General features: G+C 47.2%; 1 protein-coding gene across 10 annotated transcripts in view; it reads left to right on the top strand.

Annotated features, from left to right (window-relative positions):
• Positions 1–23,258, top strand: part of MPZL1 (myelin protein zero like 1) — a 78,952-nt gene that overhangs the window by 2,499 nt on the left and 53,195 nt on the right. For 5 of the 10 annotated variants that reach the window (XM_032777423.2, XM_075072876.1, XM_032777426.2 and 2 more), the window contains exons 2-4: positions 693–853; positions 8,466–8,626; positions 11,263–11,476. The exons of 1 other annotated variant lie outside the window; for it this stretch is intronic. In XM_032777423.2, coding sequence (XP_032633314.1) covers positions 766–853; positions 8,466–8,626; positions 11,263–11,476 — 463 coding nt within the window. In that variant the 5' untranslated portion in view covers positions 693–765. Of the gene's footprint in view, positions 1–692; positions 854–8,465; positions 8,627–11,262; positions 11,477–23,258 lie in introns of those variants that run through there. 4 more of the 10 variants (XM_075072867.1, XM_032777424.2, XM_032777429.2 and 1 more) reach the window with 4 other exon arrangements.

The following is a 23,258-nucleotide window of genomic DNA, read 5'->3' as shown; positions in this document are numbered from 1 at the left end:
TCTCGGGGGGCCTATCGGGGCAGGGATGTGGATAGGGGTCAGGGCAGTCAGAGGGCAGGGAGGTTGGATGAGTACACGGGTTCTGAGTGGGGCAGTCGGAGATAGTCATGCCCCTGCCCCCATCTGGGAAGTGTGTGCCTCCCCAAAAAGTTTGCCCCTCTGAATTAGGTGTGCACTTAGCCAAAAGGTTAGTGTGTGTGTGCGCACCCCCTCCCCGCTTCATCATGAGTGGAGTTGAATTTGGTGTGTTGTTCCAGTTTCAGCAGAGATTCAGAGTGTGGTGGGGAGAACACAAGTGAATGAAGCTGGAAACGGATTAGCAGCAGGCCCAAAACCTTTCTCAAGGTTAACTTCTCAAACTGCCAGTGGAAGTTGAAGCACTAAATACGAGGGAGTTTTGTACTAAACATTGTCTCCCACCAGCTGCACTACAGGAAGCATCTGTTGGCATGGAACACCCCATAGCAAAAGCCACAAGAAAGGGGAAGCAGGATCCAGCCAATGTGTCCATGCTATAAACTTGATGTGAAATCTGCACAATCCATCACCATAGGGGTGATGCTGCCGCCTTGGTTCTCTTGTGTAATTCTTTAGGTGGTGCCAGTTCATCCCATGTTGCTTGTTCTTTGCTGGTCCCTGAAGACCGCTCTTGACTTTCATTTTTCCTTTTTCTCTTCCCCAACCCCAAACAGTCAGAGTATCAGCACTTGATGTGAAGACGCCAGAGGAGCTCTTTGTGGAAAATGGGACAGAAGCAAGACTTCCATGCACATTTTCATCCCGAGATGCGATCAGCAGCGCAGCGTCCGTCTCCTGGAGCTTCCAACCAGAGGGAGCAACAACCCCTATATCAGTAAGAGCCCTTTGTCTGGGTTGATCCTGCTGTTTGGGGCAGCGTTGGGGGGTGGGGGGGCGGATTTTGGGTATGTTTAAGAGAGAACTAGTTGGGGTCAGATTTGTTTTTTCAGGTATGATTGTAGGGCAGGTCCCACTCCATGTTGCTGCTCCTTCACCCATCCTTCACATAAATTTTGTTTTTAGCTTAGCTTGAAATGTCACCAAATGCTTGTACAAAATGTCCATCCTGTGTTTAACATTGGTTCTCTTCTTGCTGCCATGTAGCTTGGTTTGGAAAAGGACCAAGTGGTGATATCTTCTGCAGACGGGTTAAGGTATGTTAATACTGCAGCTGGGAATGAGCCTCCCCGCCTTGGTAGACTTGTGCTAGTGGGGCATGATCTAGCATACGAAAAGTAGTTTTATGGATGTTGTGGCTCTGGCAGAGACTTGGGCGAGCCGCCTGAACTGAAGCCTAAGCGGTCAGGTGGGCTTGAGGGGTGAGCCGCAACATCCACACAGCTATTTCTAGCACACTGGCATGAGCCCTGGTACTATGAGTCTGTGTCTACCTGGGCTAGGGGGCTTGCTTCCAGCTGCAGTGTAGACTTACAGTTAGGCTTGGTCTACACCTAAAAATTTGATTGACCTAGATACGTTGCTTGGTTCTGTGAAAAATTTCACTCCCTGTGTGACAGGTCAACTTAATCCCACTTGCATGGAGACAGATTTCAGAGTGGTAGCCGTGTTATTCTGTATCAGCAAAAACAATGAGGAGTCCTTGTGGCATCTTAGAGACTAACAAATTTATTTGGGCATAAGCTTTCGTGGGCTCGAACCCACTTCATCAGATGCACAGAGTGAAAAATACAGTAAGCAATATAAATATTACAGCACATACAAAGATGGGAGTTGCCTTACCGTGTGTGTGGTGGGGGAGGTAAGGGGGTGGTCAGTCCTAACAAGGCCAATTCAATTAAGGTGGAAGTGGCCTAGTATCAACAATTGACAAGAAAGGGTGAATATCAAGAATGGGAAAAGTCATTTTGTAGTGCTAACGAGGCTAATGCAATCAAGGTGGATGTCGCCCATTTCCAACAGTTGACAAGGAGGTATGAGTATCAGCAGAGGGAAAACTACTTTTTGTAGTGACCCATCTACTCCCAGTCTTTTTTCAGGCCTAATTTGATTGTGTCCAGTTTTCAGATTAATTCCAGTTCTGCAGTTTCTTGTTGAAGTCTGTTTTTAAGTTTTTTGTTGTTGAATTGCCACTTTTAAGTCTGTTGTTGAGTGTCCAGGGAGATTGAAGTGCTCTCCCACTAGTTTTTGAATGTTACAATTCTTGACGTCTGATTGGTGTCCATTTATTCTTTTGCATAGAGAGTATCTGGTTTGACCAATGTACATGGCAGAGGGGCTTTGCTGGCACATGATTGCACATATCACATTGGTAGATGTGCAGGTGAACAAGCCCCTGATGGTGTGGCGGCTGTGGTTAGGTCCTAGAGTTGGCAACATGGTTTGTTGCAGGGTTGGGTTCCTGGGTAAATGTTTATTGTGTGGTGTGTAGTTGCTGGTGAGTATTTTGCTTCAGGTTGGGGGTCTGTAAGCGAGGACTGGCCTGTCTCCCAAGGTCTGTGAGAGTGAAGGCTCATCCTTCAGGATAGGTTGTAGATCCTTAATGTACTGGAGAGGTTTTGGTTAGAGGCTGTAGGTGATGGCTAGTGGCATTCTGTTACTTTTCTTCTTTATATAGCTTACTGTATTTTTCACTCCATGCATCTGATGAAGTGGGTTTTAGCTCATGAAAGCTTATGCCCAGATAAATTTGTTAGTCTCTAAGGTGCCACAAGGACTCCTTGTTGTTAATACCCCCTGTAGTAGCTGGCAGGTCTAGCTACTGCCAATTGAGGGGTGGATTTATTACAGTGACAGAAAAACCCCTTCAGTCATTGTAGCAAGTGTGTGTGCTACAGTGGCCTTGCCGTAGTGTGCTGCTGTAGCACTTGTAGTACATCCTCTAAATTTTTAGAGTGCCTCAAAAAGGTGCCCAGTTACGTAACAAGGAAAGTCAGAGCAGGGAGAAAGCGCTGGAGCAGTTGGAGGAGTGCATTGGGTTTGGAAGGTTACAAAGTGAGGGCTCTACCCCTGTGTCGTCATTTGTGCCTTGGAGCTGTGCACTGGGCCAGCACATCCTGGACAGCAAACCTTATTGATGTAAAGAATTCAGGCACAAAACATGAAAACCCAGTTTGACTAGAGCTTTGAAGAACTGGGTTTCCTAAAGAGGCTTTCTATCATCTCTCAACAAATAGGGGATAGACGTGGTCTGGGATTGGGAACAGGGAATGAGCATGTGCAGTGCATGTGAGTAGGGACTGCATCACCACTTTTCTGCCTCCATCTGGTACATGCACTCTTCACATCCTCACCATCTTCCCTCCCCCGCCTTGTGGCCTCTGCAAGCTTACCAGGGGTGTGGAGTGCAAGGGTACAAGTGAAGCAGCTTGAGGGTGTGTTTGCATTTGAAGCGGTATTTGTGGGAGTGCCTAGGGGGCTTGGAGCCTAGGGTTTGTGGGGGTGGTTGGCAATGGATGTGATGGAATCAATGTTGGAGCAGTGTCAGAGCAGTGGTGGCAGAAGGGGGGGCAATATGAGGGGTGTTGGAGCAGTGCAAGGAAAGGAAGGGTCAGAGCTATACAGCGGGGGATGTTGGTCAGGTTCATCTCCCTCCCCAAATTCCCCTACACATATGCTCTCCTGTCTTCCCCCACAGACTCCATGTTAGTTCCACCACTGTTCCTGCCTCCTCTTTCCGGATCCTCAACTTGCAGCTGCTATGCTGACACCTGCCACTTCATGGTGAGGTGGCCTGTCCTGGAGAAGCAGGACTGATGATGCAGGGGCAGTGAAATGGCATGCATGCAGCCAGTGCATTTTGTGATAATCTTGCCCAGGACCAGAAGCAGTGGAAGGGGAATGCTGAGCTATGCTAGATGGGAATGTTGAAAAATTATTTATTTAAAAAAAATTTAAAAAATTCCCTAAACTTGAGTAACACAGTTAAAGTTTCCTGTGGTGTCTTGTGCCCTTCCAGAATGTGGAGCATTGCTAAACTTAAACTTCTGAAAACCTAGAAATGAAGAATCAGGTGTTTACTATCCCGGCAACGTAGTCCCGTCTCTACTCTCCTTGAGCAATGCCCGAATACACACAGACTAGCCCTGTACTGGGCCTAACAGATGCTATAGAACACATGATCACTGCAGGGCTAAGTCTAACACCTTCTCTTTGCTACTGTAGATGTCTAATTTAGAGCAGGCATAGCATACAGGATCTGCTGATTCTACACAGATTACGCCAGACTTGCTACCACCCTTTGGCCTGAGGACTTTGTCAGAGATGGTGCCTTCACATACCTCTCGCCAGGCCTTGGGGACTATAATCATGCATATTGCCAGAGTTCTGACAGTCCCCATGGCAAGACCCCTGTGCACCTCTGCTGGCACAAACTACACAAGTGAATGCTGAAATGAGGTATGCCTGATCGCAGAAGGAAGATGTCTTCTACTTGCTCAGCTACACCTAACACAGTGAATGCAGCTGGAGTGCTGGCAGATAAATGCAGATTCAAATCTTGAGTAGAGCACAAGTAATGACACCTTTTATGTAGTCCTTCATGTCTGCTAATGGCACCAACCATAGTGAAAAATTCCCAGTGGCAATTATTAGATATAAAACAAAAAACTAAGGTTGCATTGCAGGTGCAGTGTGCTACTTATTTCCTGGTTTTTGGAGAATTTAGTCAATTTCCAGGTTCTGGAAATGCATGGGCAACCTTAACTCTTAGTTTTTAGGCATTTAGTATCATAGTTAGGTTGGCTACTTTGCACATATTTGTACTTTAATTCATATTTTAATTCAGAGATGTTCAGACAGCTGCATTATCTGTCTTCCATACTTGAATAGTCAGATTTCATGTTACACTAACAAAACCTGCCATCTTAAATTAACTCTTTTTAAAAAATGTAGGGAAGGAAATCCCTTCACTGCCACACACCAGCCCAAACCGTTCAGGCTTAGCTCCCTTCCCCTTCCTCCATCACATAGACAATGTTGACCTTCACATAGCTAAACATGCAAGTATTTAATACTCATCTTGCATTGTAGCAGCATCTAGGTACCTCAATCAGCACTGTGCTAGGTGGTGTATGAACACATTACTATGGTAAGGATTGTCTTAGGCAGCGGTTCACAACTTTTTCCAGTAAGAAACCCCAGGGTTATTTCCCATCTAACCTGGTGCCTGGAGCCGGCCCTGCCTTTGTCTCCTTTAAGATACTCAGTAATTCAAAGTCTATATAAAATAGATCAGTTAGATAGTTTATAGTAATTTTTTAAAGATCTAATAAATTCTTAAGCTACCTAAATTGGATTCCTTCAAGTTTGATAGAGTTTTGTTGCCATGGCAACCTTAAACAAAAAGAGAGCTCTTCAGTAAGAACATATATCTAACTCACTAACAGAGGTATTACAATTTTTTTGTGATAAATTTAATATAAAGCTAAACATTTGAAGAAGCACTAGACAGTGAATCCCTGTGTGGTCACAGAGTAGTCATCTGGTAAACAGTTAGACAAACAGCTTAGTGTACAAAAGCAATTTCAAGTTTACACCTGGAATTAAGAATAATCAGGAGCTGAGACAAAGATTGCAGTTCTTTGTTATTTCAGTAACTGCTTCATCCTGCAACAGTGGAAGAGTCTTTATACCACTTCATAATGATAGAATTGCTTGTAGACTAGGGTTATCGGGGAGCTGTAGCGCATTGTTCTGGCTGCGAGTGAGCATAATCTCCAAGGGGGTGTGGTTTAGAGACGAGCCTGTCATTGGGAGACTATAAACGGGAGCTGTCTTTGTTCCTGAGATGAATGCAGTTATGTTGCTGCATGGTTCAAGTCTGTAATATCTGATCTTCAGTGAGGTTACAACTCTGAGACTATGCTGTATTGTATGCTCTAATGCCGGCTGGCTGTTATGTAATTCGGGGGTTACTACATCCTCCTGACCTTAAGATTGTTCTATCAAAGCATCAGGGTCTGTGGCTAGTGAGACTAAACTATCCATTATGGGGTGGCTTTGTGATTGTGGTCAACTGGGAATCTTAGTTTGGACCTGAGGAGACAAAGTCCACTTAGGAACTAATTGGGGAAACCTGGCTTCTGTTCCAAGAGTGAAAGATTATTAATGTTCAGGTGTACAACAGATTCCTCCGATAGTAAAACTCCTGCTTTGTAAGTGTGGGCTGAAAGAGGGAGATGAGGCTTTTCTTCACCACGCTTCTGTGGGCTCTTTATGGACAACAGTGGCTTCTTGGAATAAACAGGTCAGTGCTTACACCTTCCTACACTAATGTTGAGGGCATCTTGCTTGCTCTTTGCCTGAAAGGGAGATTTGTTCTGTGGTTTGGACTTGGAACAATGGTTTGTTTTCTGTTATCCTAATATCTGCTCCATTAGCAGAAAAAACTACATACAGCACTGCAGCTATGTATTCACTTCACTGAATTTCAAGAAGATCTCTTGTGTGTTCAGAATAAACATTTGGTAGTAGGTACCCAAGGAAAGGACTATTTCTTGGCCTATAGTTAGATTATATGTAGGGCAGAAGGGAAGCTCTGAAGCAACCTCTTGTTGAAAATCCACCTCCCTTAGAGCACTGTTTCTGTGCTGTTCTGTTTGTTTGATACAAGGGTTGTGATAAGGCAGTCGGTAATGCCCTGCCTCCCCTGGCCTCTTAAACAAGGTTGTTCTGTAGGAGAAAAATAATTAGCACTTCCAGAGCTCTCTACAGACTAACTTCTACCGAAGATGAACTTACTCTGAGCCATGTGCAGTCTTCAGGACTCGCTTTCACTCTGAATACATGCAGTAGACTTACTGCCCCAGGTTGTTCTGGCTGTCCCTATTTAAACCACAATTCATCACCATGGTAGCTAAGTGTCTGGAGGTTGCCTCAGTTTAAAACATTATAATCTGTCTTTAATAGAACTGACATTTATAGGCTGTTTTCCAAGCATGCTGTTTGAGGTGATCCAACTTCCTTTCCGATTAAATTCGGATCTATGGCAATAACACACGCCGGAGTCGCTGTTAACTACTTCTCTGTTGTGTAATACTTTGAAGCTCACTCTTTTTGGAAATGAGGAGAAGGATGGGGTGACACAGAGTCCAGTCTGTATGACTGGCTGTGCACCTCTATCGCAGGCTCAGTAACAAAAAATCTTGTTAAACAGATCCTTCACCTGAAATGGTGTAGGAGTTAATAGCTTTGGTAATGTTGTAAGTCAAACAATTCATATGTATTTCATTGATGATTTATTTAGGATTCCTGCTGAAGTGAGCCAGGGAATAGTAACATTACGTCTTTATAGAGTTAGGTCAGAGGTGGGCAAACTATGGCCCGCGGGACCATCCTGCCCGGCTCTTCAGCTCGCAGCCAGGGATGCTAGCCCCCAGACCCTCCCCTGCAGCCTCAGCTCGCTGTGCTGCCAGCTCTCTTGGCAGTGGGGCTGCAAGCTCCTACTGGGCATCATGGTTGCATGTCTCGCTCTGGCCGGGGGGCGCAGCTGCCAGACATGCAGCTCTCAGCAGCATGGAAAGGGAACGGCAGGGCTGGATAAGGGACAGTGTGTCCAGGGGGGCAGTTTAGGGGACAAGGCGCAGGAGGTGGTTGGATGGGGCGGCGGTTTGGGGGTGGGGATGATCGGGGGTGGGGAGCAGGGGGTGGTTGGATAGGTGCAGAAGTCCCATGGGGGCTTGTCAAGGGGCAGGGATGTGGATAGGGGTCAGGGCAGGTGGGACAGGTAGCAGGGGGGGTTAGATGAGGGTTGGAGTCCTGAGGGGGGGGTGGTTAGGGGCAGGGGACCCTGGGAGGTGGAGGTCAGGGGACAAGGAGCAGGAGGGTTGGATTGGTCAGGTGTTCTGAAGGGGACAGATAGGGGGCAGGGGCCAGGCTGTTTGGGGAGGCACAGCCTTCCCTACACTTTTGGAACCCCGATGTGGCCCTCAGGCCAGAAAGTTTGCCTACCCCTGAATTAGGTAGTGCACTTAGCCAAAAGGTTAGTGGTTTTTTTTGTTCATTTAGTTTGTTTTTCCCTGCTTCATCATGAGCGGAGTTGAATTTGTATCAGTTGCAGCAGAGATTGAGAGTGCTGTGGGGAGGAGAAAATGTGAATCAAGCAGGAAACTGATTAGCAGCAGGCCCAAAACCTTTCTCAAGGTTAACTTTTCAAAAAATTGCCAGTGGAAGTTGGAGCACTAAATACGAGGGAGATTTGTACTATAACATTGTCTCCCACCAGCTCCACTAGGGGAAGCATCTGTTGGCATGGAACACCCCATAGCAAAAGCCACAAGAAAGGGGGAGCAGGATCCAGCCAATGTGTCCATGCTATATACTTGATGTGAAATCTGCACAACCCATCACCATAGGGGTGATGCTGCCTTCTTGGTTCTCGTGTGTAGTACTTGAGGTGGTGCCAGTTCATCCCATGTTGCTCGTTTTTTGCTGGTCCTTGAAGACAGCTCTTGACTTTTTCATTTTTCCTTTTCCCTGCCCCCAAGCAGTCAAAGTATCAGCAGTTGATATGAAGACGCCAGAGGAGCTGTTTGTGGAGAATGGGACGGAAGCAAGACTTCCATGCACATTTTCATCCTCGGAGGTGATCAGCTGTGCAACGTCCGTCTCCTGGAGCGTCCAACCAGAGGGAGCAACAACCCCTATATCAGTAAGAGCCCTTTGTCTGGGTTGACCCTATTGTTTGGGGCAGGGCTGGGGGGGAAATCTTGGGTATGTTTAAGAGAGAACTAGTTGGGGTCAGTTTTGTTTTTCAAATACGATTGTAGGGCAGGTCCTACTCCATGTTACTGCTCCTTTACCCATCCTTCACATAAACTTTTGTTTATAGCTTAGCTTGAAATGTCACCAAATGCTTGCACAAAATGTCCATCCTGTGTTTAACATTGGTTCTTTTCTTGCTGCCATGTAGCTTGGTTTGGAAAAGGCCCAGGTGGTGATATCTTCTGCAGATGGGTTAAGGTATGTTTATACTACAGCTGGGAATGAGCCCCCCAGCTCATTGAATGAGCTAGTGGGGCATGAGCTAGCATACTGAAAGTAGTTTTATGGACATTGTGGCTCTGGCAGAGACTTGAGTGAGCCACCTGAACTGAAGCCTAAGCGGTCAGGTGGGCTTGAGCGGGTGAGCCGCAACATCCACACAGCTATTTCTAGCACACTAGCTTGAGCCCTGGAACTGAGAGTCTGTGTTACCTGGGCTAGGGGGCTTGCACCCAGCTGCAGTGCAGACATACCGTTAGGCTTGGTCCACACCTAAAAATTTGATTGACCTATATACGTTGCTTGATGCTGTGAAAAATTTCACTCCGTGTGTGACAGTTAGGTCAACTTAATCCCCACTTTCATGGTGACAGGTTTCAGAGTGCTAGCCATGTTAATCTGTATCAGCAAAAACAACGAGGAGTCCTTGTAGCACCTTAGAGACTAACAAATTCATTTGTCAAGTATCAGAGGGGTAGATGTGTTAGTCTGGGTCTGTAAAAGCAGTAAAAAGTCCTGTGGCACCTTATAGTCTAACAGACGTTTTGGAGCATGTGCATGCATCTGACGAAGTGGGTATTCACCCACAAAAGCTCATGCTCCAAAACATCTGTTACGCTCTAAGGTGCCACAGGACTCTTCGCTGCTTTTACACATTTATTTTTACATAAGGTTTCGTGCAGACTAGCTACCACCCTTTGGCGTGAGGATTTTTTCAGAGATCGTGCCTTTACTTGCTTCTCACCAGGGCTTGGGGACTATAATCGTGCATGTTGCCAGAGTTCTGACAGTCCCCATGGTAAGACCCCCATTCACCTCTGCTGGCACAAACTACAGAACTGAATGCTGAAATGAGATATGGCCGATCTCAGAAGACATCTGTCTTCTACCTGCTCAGCTACACCTAACACAGTGAATGCAGCTGGAGTGCTGGCAGATAAATGCAGATTGAAATCTTGAGTACAGCACAAGTAATGACACCTTTATGTAGTCCTTCACAGCTGCAAATGGCACCAACCATAGTGAACCATTCCCAGTGGCCATTCTTAGCTGCTGGGCACAGAACTAAGGTTGCATTGCAGGTACAGTGTGCTACTTAACTTATTTCCTGGCTTTCGGAGAATTACGCTTTGTCAATCTCCAGGTTCTGGATATGCTTGGGCAACCTTAACTTAAAAACCTTGGGTTTTTAGACATTTTAGTATCATTATTAAGTTGGTTACTTTGCACATATTTGTACTTCAAACAGCAATATTAAAATGATTTAACATCTCTGAATTATCTGTCTTCCATATTTGAATAGTCGGATTTCATGTTACACTAACAAAAGCTGCCATCTTAAATTAACACTCTAAAAAATGTAGGGAAGGAAACCCCTTCACTGCCACACACCAGCCAAAACCGTTTCAGGCTTAGCTCCCTTCCCCTTCCTCCATCACATAGACAATGTTAACCTTTAAATAGCTGAACATGCAAGTATTTAATTCTCATCTTACATTGTAGCAGCATCTAGATGCCTCAATCAGCATTGTGGCTTCACTTTGCTAGGTGATGTATGAACGCATTACTATGGTAAGGATTGTCTTAGGCAGCGGTTCACAACTTTTTCCAGTAAGAAACCCCAGGGTTATTTCCCATCTACCTGGAAAGTTGAATCCCTCTCTTCTTTCAATACAAGAAGGACACAGTGGTTGTAACCTGTGATACCTATGTGTGAACCCTTCTGTAGCATCGCAACACCCAGACTGAGACTCCTTGGCCTAAAAACAACTTTGTGGTGGGCTTGAAGGCTAAATCATAGTGTGGCTACTTGAATGTGTGATTAGTGGAATGACATCATGCTTGCTACAATCTGCAAAGCAAGAAGTAGCTGGCCTCTGGAGGGATTTCTATTCCTACCTCCTTATTGGTATTGGAAAGGGCCCAGCAGATCTGAAGAGATTATTTTAGGGTACGTCTGCACTACCTGCGATCGATCTGTCGGGTATCGATTTATCGCGTGTAGTGTAGACACAGTAAATCGATCCCCAATTGCTCTCCTGTCGACTGCTGAACTCCAGCTCAGCAAGAGGCGGAAGCAAAGTCGACAGGGGAGCCGTGGCAATCGACCCTGCGCTGTGAGGATGCAAGATATGTTGACTTCAGCTACTGTATTCTCGTAGCTGAAGTTGCGTATCTTAGGTCCATCCTCCCTGCCCCCCTTGCCCCCCCCCCCAGTGTAGACCAGGCCTAAGTGAAGGAGGGGTGTAAGCTTTGCAGTGTTCTGATGTGGATGTTCTTGCATGCTCTCCTCCCTGGCTGCAGTTCCTCTATTACTCTCAAGGGAACGTGTACCTTCGGAAGGACGCACCATTTAAGAACAGAATCAGTTGGACTGGAGACCTTAACAAGAGAGATGCATCTGTCAGCATAGCAAACGTGCAGTTCCAGGACAACGGCACTTACTTCTGTGATGTCAAGAACCCACCTGACATAGTTTTCATGCCAGTTGAAATCCGACTTAGAGTCGTGCAGAGAGGTATTTCCCCTCACTAACTCTTCTTTTCTTTAGATGCCATTCTGGGCCTGGGACAGACTTGATTTTTATCTGTAGTCTCCAAAGCCCCAAGGGCCACTCACAGGATTTGTTATCAAAGTTAATTTTTAAACACTGAGGATACCAGTCTTAACCAGTTTTTTTTTTTTTACTCCATCCACAGTGTGATGTTGCACTCTGTAGGATTTTATAAAAATATGCTGATGAGTGTGAATATAATGTAACTGGAATATGCTTCATGCAAAAGGTCTCTTGCAAAGTATTATTACAAAGCTTATAATCTACTGAGTGTGATCATCCTATTTGTATAAATATATCACTTGTGTTTGAAACTAGAAATGTGTAATAGAACTCTGAGGGCCTATTGTAATTATGCAAAGTGTGGGCCATTAATGGGGGTTTGGAATCTTGATGGCTCCCATCGACCAGGACAACTGACTGTGGATGGCTCTGTTTGCTTGCAGGCCTTCATGTGAGTCAGACTGGGAGAAATGAAGGGTTGGGGGTTTCACAGGACATGTGATCATATCACCTCGTACTGAAATTGGTCTTAAACCTGGTGCTTCTCCATTTAGAAGTGGGGGGGGGGGGGCCCAGAGAGACACAAGATTCCCACCTTGTGCCACAGCTATATAAAGCGGTGGAACAGAACAAAGGGGGCTGCAATCATGAAAAATTCCTTGGCTGCTACCTGAGCTGGAAGAAGGGCTGTACCGGGGAAAGGATTGTGCCAAGACTAGGAAGGCGTCCAGTCTGTGATAGAAGCTTATTGAGACATCTCTGGGGGTGAGATTTTATCTGTATTCAGTTTTTACTGGATTAGGCTTAGACTTGTGTGTGTTTTATTTTGCAAGGTAATTCACTTTGTTCTGTCTGTTATCACTTGGAACCACTTAAATCCTACTTTTTGTATTTAATTAATAAGTAGAAAGTGATTTTATTAACCCAGAGTATGTATTAATACCTGCGGAGGGCAAACAGCTGTGGATATCTCTCTATCAGTGTTATAGAGGATGAACAATTTGAGTTTACCCTGTAAAAGATTTATACAGGGTAAAACGGATTTATTTGGTGTTTGGACCCCATTGGGAGTTGGGCATCTGAGTGTTGGAGACAGGAAGACTTCTTAAGCTGTTTTCAGTTAAGCCTGTAGCGTTTAGGGGCTGGGGCTGGGTTTGCAGCAGGCTAGTGTATCTGGCTCAAACCAGACAGGGCACTGAAGTCCCAAGCTGGCAGGGAAAGTGGGCTTAGAGGTAGTCTCAACAGATCAGGTGGCAGTCCTCAAGGGGATTTCTGTGGTCCAACCTGTGTCACATAGTATTCCCAAATCCTAATTTTTGCCATGCCCTAAAATCTGTGAACAAATCCTATCTCTCTTGCATGACTGTCATAGTCAACAAGCTGCTGAAGGGATGAGGTGGGGTGTGGGCTGGATGACATCATGCAGGGAAGCTAACATTTTGTCTGTCTTCGTGTTGGTGAAATAGATGCTTGGTTCCATGCTGTTTAAATTTCAGATGATGGAAGTCACTCCTTTTAGAACAGGAACTAAACATGCAGGGATTTTGAAGGGGTCTAGTGAAGACTTGTGGATTGTCTGTATGTTAAGGGTATTACTGCTCTGAGAGCACAGGATAGTAGAACTCATCCAACTGTTAAAACTTCCTAAATAGTTATTAGAAGAAACTGTGTCAAGAATTTAACAGGTTTACAAATCATTTTCATTTAAATAAAACTAACCATTCTAAACTGAGCTAATCTCTGTTTACAGAAACGTTATGAAGTAATATAATTAAATCTCTCACTTTAGCAGGGTGTTATTGCAGGTGACAAAAAGGGGTTTTATGTGTCTCTCTGAGCTACTCTAAGACTTCCATGCAGCCAAGAACCCACTTCCCCCTTTGGGTTCAAACTAGTTCCTAATGTGTGCTTGTGACTTTTGACATGCAAAATTGATGAGGGAGACTACTATTGAATTGATCCTGATGAAATCATGGAGCGAAATCCTTTAGTTCATTAAATAAATTAAGGCTGGAAGAAGTCAAGAGTTTGCTTTGCTCTCTGGGTCACAGGAATAAGACAAACTTTAGTTGTGGGGAGTAATTGGAACAAATTGTGACGTAGGATGGGTATTTGTTTTCCAAAAGCTCATCACTACTTCAGGGATTCAGAATAATTTGTAATGCAAAGCGTTTGTCACGGTTCAAGGTAACTACACCTGTATTCCCCCCCATTGGTCCACCAAGAACATCCACTCTGAGGTTTTCTGGCTCCCTAACTGTCACCTCTCTTGGGCAGAGACAGGCATCGCACTTCTTCTTGCTGACTGGGGTATTTTCATGGTGTACAGTTCCCTGCCTGCACTGTGTATTCCCTAGCAAATCAGACTGCCTCAGCACATCTCCTTTGCTTTTCTCCTCAGAGGCTGTAAAGAACTTAAATGCCCACAGTTATAGGCTGTGACACAGCTTTTTGTAAGCAAGCTCATTTATTCTTAAGGTGAAAGCATTACAGAGAAAATATATAAAAACCTACATGTATGCTAATAAACTTAACAGAAATTACCCCAATGCTGACAAGGGCTCTGTAGGAGTCAGTCTTTCAAACCCCATCAACGGGATTTTGCGGCTCTTCTTAGTGCTGTCCCTGTGGGTGCTCCACTCCAGGTGATGGTACGTCCTGGTGCCATTGATCAGAGATCTTCGGTAGCAGTGCCAGGTCGGATGCACTTGCTCAGCTGCTGTCTCACGTTGTTGTTAGGGTCTGCCTGATCGTGCACATCCTGCACCCCCCTCAGTTTTTTCTCAACTGTCCTCAGCTGAAGATGGGAGTCGAGGCAGTGCTTATCTATTCCCTGGTTACTGTAGGAAATAAGTAGAGAAAAATAGAAATAGTTAGCTAGCCATTTCCCAGTTTTGCCTTTCCTTTAGCATCCTCAAGTTAGTCTCTTGTTGAAACTTCCCTGGCTGCTCATACTTTCGTTATGCTGGGGTCTCCAGACTTTAAGAAATGTGGCTCCTGCAAGGAGTCTATGCTGCGATCTGACGGGCACTCGCTCTGCGTCAAATGCCTCGGTGAGACGCACATTCCTGCGAAGTATCTCCACTGTACTAACTTAAAAACTAGAGCTCGCCATGACAGAGACTTGCGGCTAAAATGCTTTTCATGGAGACAGCTCTTCAGCCGCCTATGGAGAAGGGCAGTAAACTCTCTCCCTCATGCTTCCCTGCCAAGTCAGAACTGACCGGGAGCACGGCTTCACCCTCTAACACTTAAAGGCAGGAAGCTCTAATGTCTCCTCTCAGAGACACTCAGAAGGGTAAAGGATCTCTCGCAAGGTCTTTACCCTTGGTGCAGGCAGTGCTGAGAGCAGGCAACTCTGAATGCCCCAGCACCTCAGCAGCAACTCACATGGGGCGCAAAAGCAGGGATCTGACTTCCCGCAGCGGGTAGCTTTCCTCGGCACCGGTCCTGCCAGCACCGACAATGGACCCAGTGCCAGCAGCATGTTACACCTCTGTCGACAAGAACATCAACACCGAGCCTGCTCGCCACCCCCCCTGGAGTAGATCCAGACCCCCTGCGGGACTCTTACAAATGTCCTGCGGCTCCTACTAAAGCCAAGCAAAAATCACTGCGGGCTGCTGCTCACACTCCATGCTCCGCAGCACACCAGCCTAGGGAGCAGAAACCATTTCTGCACCAGCAGGATATCTCTGTGGCCCCTGAGCCTGACTCTCCCCTCCTAAACACGGAGCACTCACTGTTTGAACAGCAGCTCTCGCCACCTGACCTGGCTGCTTTCACGGAGAGTGAGAACAACATACAGCAGCAGGCAGAGTTCTCCCCATCTGAGTCTCCCCCTCCACCGGAGCCATATCTATCCCAAGTCACGGCGCATCATAAGAACCAGCCTCAGTTTCCCTACTTCGTCCCCCAGTGGCCAGGACCCAACTTTTCCTACCCGGTGTCCTGGCCTCAGCAGTATTCATGCCTGGCTCCTCCTTGCGCCCCTTCTACCAGACCGCAAGGTCGTTCTATGCCTATATCCTCAGCTCCATCAACATCTAGAGCTCCTGAATCCCCTCTTGAAGAGTTGGGCTATGAACCCTTCCCAGATTTACTGGCTCCTGCCTCGCCATCAGCTGGAGAGTACACCCTTACGCCTCCAACTCCACAAAATTGGACGAGTTTAAGCAATTCCAGGAACTTTTCAAAAGAGTGGTACTCAGCCAGGACATTCCTTTGGAGGAGGTCCAGGAAATGCAACATAGACTCCTCAATCTTCCAACCCTCTGAACCCTCAAAAATTGCACTATCCATAAACGAAGCCCTCTTAGAACCAGCTGATACTCTATGGCAGACCCCTGCCTCCATCCCACCAACATGCAAGAAAGCTGAACGTAAATACTACGTGCCCGCAAAGGACGTTGATTTCTTATTTTCCCACCCACAACCTAATTCTCTTGTGGTGGGTGCAGCAACGCACAGAACAAAGCAGCCACACTACCAGCCCACTCCTCAAGACAAGGACCTTAAACACCTTGACCTCTTGGGCTGCAAGGTTTATCCCTCTTCCACTCTACAGTTTAGGAGTGCAAATTATTCTGCCCTACTCGCAAGCTATGACTATGACAACTACAACAAGCTCTTTGATTTTGCCTTCCATATCCCAGAGGACAGGAAAGCAGACTTTTTACTTCAGTCCTTGTCGAAGGTCAACTGGTGTCTAGGACGGCACTACAAGCGTCCATGGACATGGCAGAGAGAGCAGCCCGCACCACTGCCACTGCAGTGGTGATGCATCGGTCTTCCTGGCTGTCTGCATCTGGTATCCCCAAAGAGATTTGCAGACCAAAGTGGAGGATCTTCTGTTTGATAAAGATAAACTCCTTTCCAAAAAAACACAAACGATAAAGTCCTTCACACTATGAAAGACTCCAGGCCACTTTGCGCACCTTGGGCATACACCCATCCATCCCTAGGAGACAGTGGTATCAACCTTATCAGAGGCCCTGCACACAACAATATCACCGACCCCAGTCCAGACCGTATGACACTGGGAGAAACCGCAACTGACCTCCTAGGTGCAGGCAAAACCAACTACTGTACTTTCCACCCATCGGGAAGCAATTTTTAAGTGCTGGTCGGGAGTCTGCTCGACCACCCCTTGACTCTGCTGCCTATTTGCCCATTTGGGCACTGCTGCCAGGCTTTCCACCATGTCTAGCAACAGATCACACGGGACTACTGGGTCCTGCAAATAGTTCAGTTAAGCTACTCCATCCCTTTCCTATCTTCCCTGCCTACCCTTTCCCCTTGCCCATTCCTCTTCAGGGACCCCGTCATGAGCCCCTCCTCGGGTCAGAAGTGGCTCATCATCTCCACCTAGGTGCAGTGGAACATTTATCGACACAACATCGTGGAAAAAGGGTTCTACTCTCGCTACTTTCTCACCCAAAAGAAAGGTGGGGGATGGAGACCTATATTAGACCTATGCCGACTGAACAAGTTTGTACATGTAAAAAAAATTCAAGATGGTTACATTGGGCACAATAATACCCGTGCTGGAACAAGGGGACTGGTTTACAGCCCTTGACCTATAAGATGCCTATTTCCATATATCCATTCATCCAGCACACAGATACTTCCTGTGATTCACACTCGGACACGACCATTTTCAATACAGGGTACTTCCATTCGGTCTCTCCACAGCACTGAGGGCATTCTCAAAGACCCTAGCCATAGTCGTGGCCCACCTCCACAGACACGGGATTATAGTTTTCCCTACTTAGATAACTGCCTTATCAAAGCCAGCTCCTACGACATGACATTAAAAGCAACTAACTTTACCATCTGCCTCTTCCACAGTCTAGGCTTGCAAATAAATTCCCAAAAGCCCACCCTGATACCTACACTGCAGATAGAGTTCATTGGAACTCACCTAGACTCAATTTGAACCAGAGCCTCCCTTCCACACAACAGATTCCTCACTATTACGCATCTCATATGCACAATCTCTGTTCGCCCCAGAATAAAGGCCCGGACCTGCCTACAGCTTCTTGGTCACATGGCAGCCACCACCTTTGTGGTCAAATACACCAGGCTGCACATGAGATGCCTTCAGCGTTGGCTCAACTCCAACTCCAAATCCAGCAGACATGGTTTCTGCATAATATTGACTCCGCCACCGAACGTATTGGCCTCCCTGCATTGATGGACAAAACCAGAGAACCTGTGCATGAGTGTTCCTTTTCATCCACACTCCCCAGTACTCATGCTTACCACAGATGCTTTCCTGATAGGTTGGGGAGCACAACCAGTCGACCCCAAGGTACAGGGCCGCTGGTCGCTATCAGACACAGCTGCACATCAATCTTCTAGAGTTCAGAGCCGTCAGGTACACTTGCCTTCACTTTCTTCCCACCATAAAGAACAAATCCAGGTGAGTTCTGATGGACAATGTAGCATGTATGTTTTATATGAACAGGCACGAAGGAGCACGATCTCAGGCCCTGTGCACAGAAGCCATCCGACTATGGAATTGGTGCATATGACATCACATAGAAATCACCGCTTCCTACCTGTCTGTGTGTCACAACACTACCACAGACACCTCTCCGAGGAACATGAATGGGAATTACATCCCTCGATACTCCCAACAGCTCTTTTCCCACTGGGGCACTCCATCGATAGACCTGTTTGCCACTCCCCAAAACCGCAAATGCCATCTATTTTGCTCCAAAGTGGGACTTGGGAACACATCTCTAGGGGATATGTTCCTCATTCCTTGGAATAATTCCCTCATATGCTTTTCCACCGATTCCACTGATACACAAAGTTCTACGCAAGATCACAGAAGACAAGGTCCGGGTCATACTGATTGTCCCAGCTTGGCCCACACAGACATGGTATCCTTACCTGCTATCCATGTCCATCCGTCCTCCAAGGACTCTCCCTGACAGACCAGATCTCCTCTCCCTAAACTGTGGTCAGCTTCTTCACCCGCAGCTCCAGAAACACCCTCTGACGGCGTGGTTCCTTCATGGTTTCAATCCCATGAATTAGCCTGCTCAGAACAGGTCCAATACGTCCTCCTGCACATATAAGGAACTCCACTCGTAAAACTTACATGCAAAAGTGGAAACGCTTCTCCATCTGGTGCTTCCACAGATACCTGATACCCCAAATTGCAACCCTCCCTCACATCTTAGACCGTCTTTTCGAACTAAAACAGGACGGGCTTCGCTCAGTTCTATCAGAGTACACCTCGTGGCCCTTACCACTGTCGATGACACTCTAGACTGCTATTCACTTTTTGTCCACCCCATTATGAAACGCTTCTTTGTGGGCCTGCAAAATCTCTACCCTGAGATTCATTTACCTGTAGCCTCCTGGAATCTCAACCTAGTTCTCCAAGGTCTCGTGAAACCTCCTTTTGAGCCTCTGGCTATGTCATACCTGCTCCACATGTCCATGAAAGTGGCATTTTGGTTGCCATAACATCAACGAGAAGGGTTGGTGAAATAAGCGCCCTGATGGCCTACCCTCCCTACACCATTTTCTCTAAAGACAAGATTACTATGCGACCCCACCCCAAATTCCTCCCTAAGGTGGTGTCTCCCTTCCATCATAACCAGCCAATACACTAACCTGTATTCCATCCCAAGTCTCACACGACTCCACAGTAAGCGGCGTTACCACTCTCGACAGCCGACAGGCTCTTGCATTCTATCTTGACAGAACTAAACCATTTTGTAAATCCCCTAGGCTATTTGTTTCTACTACTGAGAGATCAAAGGCTGATGCTATCTCTAAGCAAAGACTCTCCAAGTGGATCTTGGACTGCATCAGATCCTGCTATCAAACCCAGAATGTTCAACCACCAGACAGTGTTAGAACTCATTCTACTAGAGCAACGTCAACATCCGTTGCCGTCCTCCACAACGTACATATTACAGACATATACAAGGTGGCCACATGGACATCTGACACACATTTGTCAAACATTATGCTATCGCACAGGATACCACGGCAGACGCCATAGTCAGCCATACAGTATCCCTTACGCAACTCCAAAATCCCACCAACCACAGTGGGTACTGCTTCACATTCACCTGGAGTGGAGCACCCAGAGGGACAGCACTCGAAGAAGAAGAAGAGGAAGTTACTCACCTTGCAGTAAACTAAGGTTTTTCAAGATCTGTATCCCTGTGGGTGCTCCACTACCCACCCTCCTCCCTTCTACTTTGGAGTACTAATCGGATAACTCTATGGCAGAGAAGGAACTAAGGGGGGTGCAGGGCACGCATGCTCAGGCAGACCCTAATGCCGCCGTGAGACAGTAGCTGAGCACGTGCGTCCCGACCAGGCACTGCTACCAAAGATCTCTGATCAAGAGCACCGGGACGGACTGTCACCTGGAGTGGAGCACCCACAGGGGGACACATCTTGAAGAGCCTCAGGTACTGCAAGGTGAATAACTTCCTCTAAGTTTATAACTTAGCTCAGAACTACCACACACGTGAATCTGAGTCTCTCCTTTATACAGGTTTGGCTTCTCATCCTGTCTTCATGTAACAGGTGTTGAGCAGACGAAGATCCCCTCCTCGGGATAAAATTTCAAAAGGCTGAGTTCTTGCATAACTGGAAGGGGTACATATACCTCCCCCTAGAAATGCAGTAAATTTTAAAAGTTCATTCTTGTCTGGCACATTGTTTCATATAGTTAAGGCCCTACCAAATACATGGTCCATTTTGGTCAATTTCACGGTCACAGGATTTTAAAAATCATAAATGTCATGATTTCCGATATTTAAATCTGAAATTTCACGCTATCTTTAACTGTAGGGGTCCTGACTCAAAAAGGAGTGGGGAGTAGGGGGGACCTCAAGTTGATTGTGGAGGGGTTACAGTACTGCTACCCTTACTTTTGTGTTGCTGGTGGTGGTGGTGATGCCTTCAGAACTGGGTGACCAGAAGGTGGCTGCTGGCTGGCCGGGAGCCCACGTCTGAAGGCAGAGTTGCTGCCAGCAAGAGCGCAGAAGTAAGGATGGTATGGTATTGCCACCCTTACATCTGTGTTGCTGCCTTCAGAGCTGGACCATGGTCAGCGGCTGCCATTCTCTGGCTGCCTACCTTTGAAGGCAGCAGTAAGAATGGCATGGTATAATATTGCCACCCTTACTTCTGTGCTGCTGCTAGCAGAGCGCTGCTTTCAGAGCTGGGTGCCTGGCCAACAGCCACCATTCTCTGGCCTCTGAAGGCAGTGCAGAAGTCAGGGTGGCAATACCGTGACAACTCCCCTGCCCTCCCTCCAAAAAAAAAAACTACCAAACCATGCACCCCCTTTTGGGTCAGGACTCCCAGTTTGAGAAACCCCAGTGTCCCCCTTGAAATCTGTATGGTATAGGGTAAAGGCACACACCAGACCAGATTTCATGGTCCATGATGCATTTTTCATGGTCATGAATTTGGTATGACCCTACATATAGTCCTCTGAAATGCATAACACTTAGGGTTTAGATTAGTCATGCATCCTCCCCGTCCTGTCCCCCCTGAAACAACATAGTCCCATAATAGATAAATATTGCATTTTTAATACAGTGATCTCCTAAAAGATTGAATTCAGTAACATTTGTCCAAGGTATTGCAGGAAATTGCCACATCTGTCACAGTGCTGTCTGTATCATTGGGGAATAAGGACGAGAGTTGGGTACGCTCCTGTTGGAGCATGGACCCTGGATTTACGCTAAAAAAAATTGCCATTGTAATTTCCTGGCAGCCTTGTAATACAACACATAATCTTTAGGGCTAGCTCCAGTGCACAGGTGTTCACACCACTTCTGGAATTCCATTTGCTCTGAGCAAGGTTGATGTCCATGATCAGTGCAGAGCTAGCATAGGCAACAAGGGTGGATTATGTAGCTGTGTTGGTTTACTTGGTTTACCCAATGGTATCCCACAATGCTCCTAACCAACCTTTGCTGGCCACTTTTACAGCTGAGAGCACCTTCCCTGTCATGTCAAATTAGCTGCATGGTCTTGTCTAATCCCTGCCCCAAAGATCTCTATAATCTGTCTCGGTTTTGTGTTTTGTATTGTGCCTAGAAATAGAGTTTGGGGCCGTAGCAAGGCCACCCAGGTGCTATAGTAATACAAATACTGCTTATAAAAAGATTCCTGGAGTGTCATGCTTGAGCCTAAAATGTCTTAGTGTGAAGCAGTGGAAACAGCTACACCTATGTGTGAGAGCTCTCTTTGTTCAGACTATCATCTGGTTGAATAATCCACTGGGTTTTATGGTAAATTACTGTCCAATTTAAGTTCTCAGCCATTTTTGACTTTAATTACATCCATGTGGGGTACAGCTACGGTAAGACACGTGTCTGTGTCTGGTCTAGGACTCTTGGCTTGGCATATTGTACCTTCAGAGAGAACTCAACCAATTACTATCCTTGGTCTACAGCTAATCTGTATGGAACAACTTCATTGGTTGTATTAGGGAGACTGCACAAATGGTGTATTATGTGCCCAGTGCCATAACAAGGGCGCGCAAAGCCGAGGGGCGCAGAAAGTGGTGGAGAGGGGTGGAGGGAAAGCTGCTGGCACAGAGGTATTTATAACTGAGGTGTTCCTCCCCCCCCCCCAGCCCCACCTGTGGCCCTGGCCCTACCTGCAGCCTTCGGCATACCTTCCCCAAGTGTTCCTGGACTGTGACTTGCTTCCCCTACCCCCCACACATCTTCCCCACCCCAGAGCCTCCCTGCAGCAACTGCTGCCACAGGGTCCTAGTGCCCCTATATCACTGCCAGGGCAGACTGACTTGGAGCCTACCCTTCCCCCTCAGACCCTTTCATTTTTCAATGGGGCTCTCCCCACCCCCTGCCTGCAGTCACCACTCATGCCCCATGCTGGCCAAGGAGGCAGCCCCATCCCTCACCCCCAGTGAGGCTACAGTCAAGGGCAACAGCAGGGGCAGAAGCGCATCCAGCACCCACCACGGCAGAGGTGAGGGAGGTTCCTGGACCTGAGAGGGGCCCTAGGAGCACCTGCAGTGACAGTGGTGTGGCTGACTGTGCTGCTGGGGGAGCAGGAAAGGGGGCTCCTCCCACAGAGCTTGCTGTTGTGGGCAGGGAAAGGGCTGGGAGGAGTTGTCCTCTTTGGCCCCTGTCCTGGAGCAGCCTGCCTGCACCCCAAACTCATCCCCAGCCCTGCCCCATCCCAGAGCCTACACTCCCAGCCAGAGCTTTCACCCCACCACACACCCTCAACCCACTGCCCGAGCCCTGAGCCCCTCCCAGCCTGAGCCCTCATCCTGACTCTTGCCCTGAGCCCCTTCCACCCTCCAAACCCCTCATCTGCAGCCAGAGCCCTCACCCCTATACTCCAACCTTCCACACTCCTCCTATCCCCAAACTCCCTCCCAGAACCTGCACCCCAGGCTGGGGCCAGCACCCGAGACCTCCTCCTTCACCCAAACTCCCTCCCAGAGCCGTGGGTGGGTGGAGGTTCTTGGCACCCCTGATCCTGCCCTGCAGACCTGAACTCCCAGCATTCTCTGGACACATGCTGATCCCTAGTGGCCACTGCTGACATCCAGCACCTTCCTCCTCTCTTAACCTGTGAGTCCCTCTCTGGATTGGAACTGGATGGGAACCAAAGACCATTTTGGAAGCAACATTACCAGCCCAAGCAGTCAAAAATCATGAGTCAGACCCCCAAAAATCACAGGTTCTACTGCCCCCGCTTCATTCATTCTTCG

The sequence above is a fragment of the Chelonoidis abingdonii genome, chromosome 1, assembly GCF_003597395.2.
Source record: "Chelonoidis abingdonii isolate Lonesome George chromosome 1, CheloAbing_2.0, whole genome shotgun sequence".
NCBI classification, from domain to species: Eukaryota; Metazoa; Chordata; order Testudines; family Testudinidae; genus Chelonoidis; species Chelonoidis abingdonii.
This window is presented reverse-complemented; position numbering and strand designations above follow the sequence as displayed.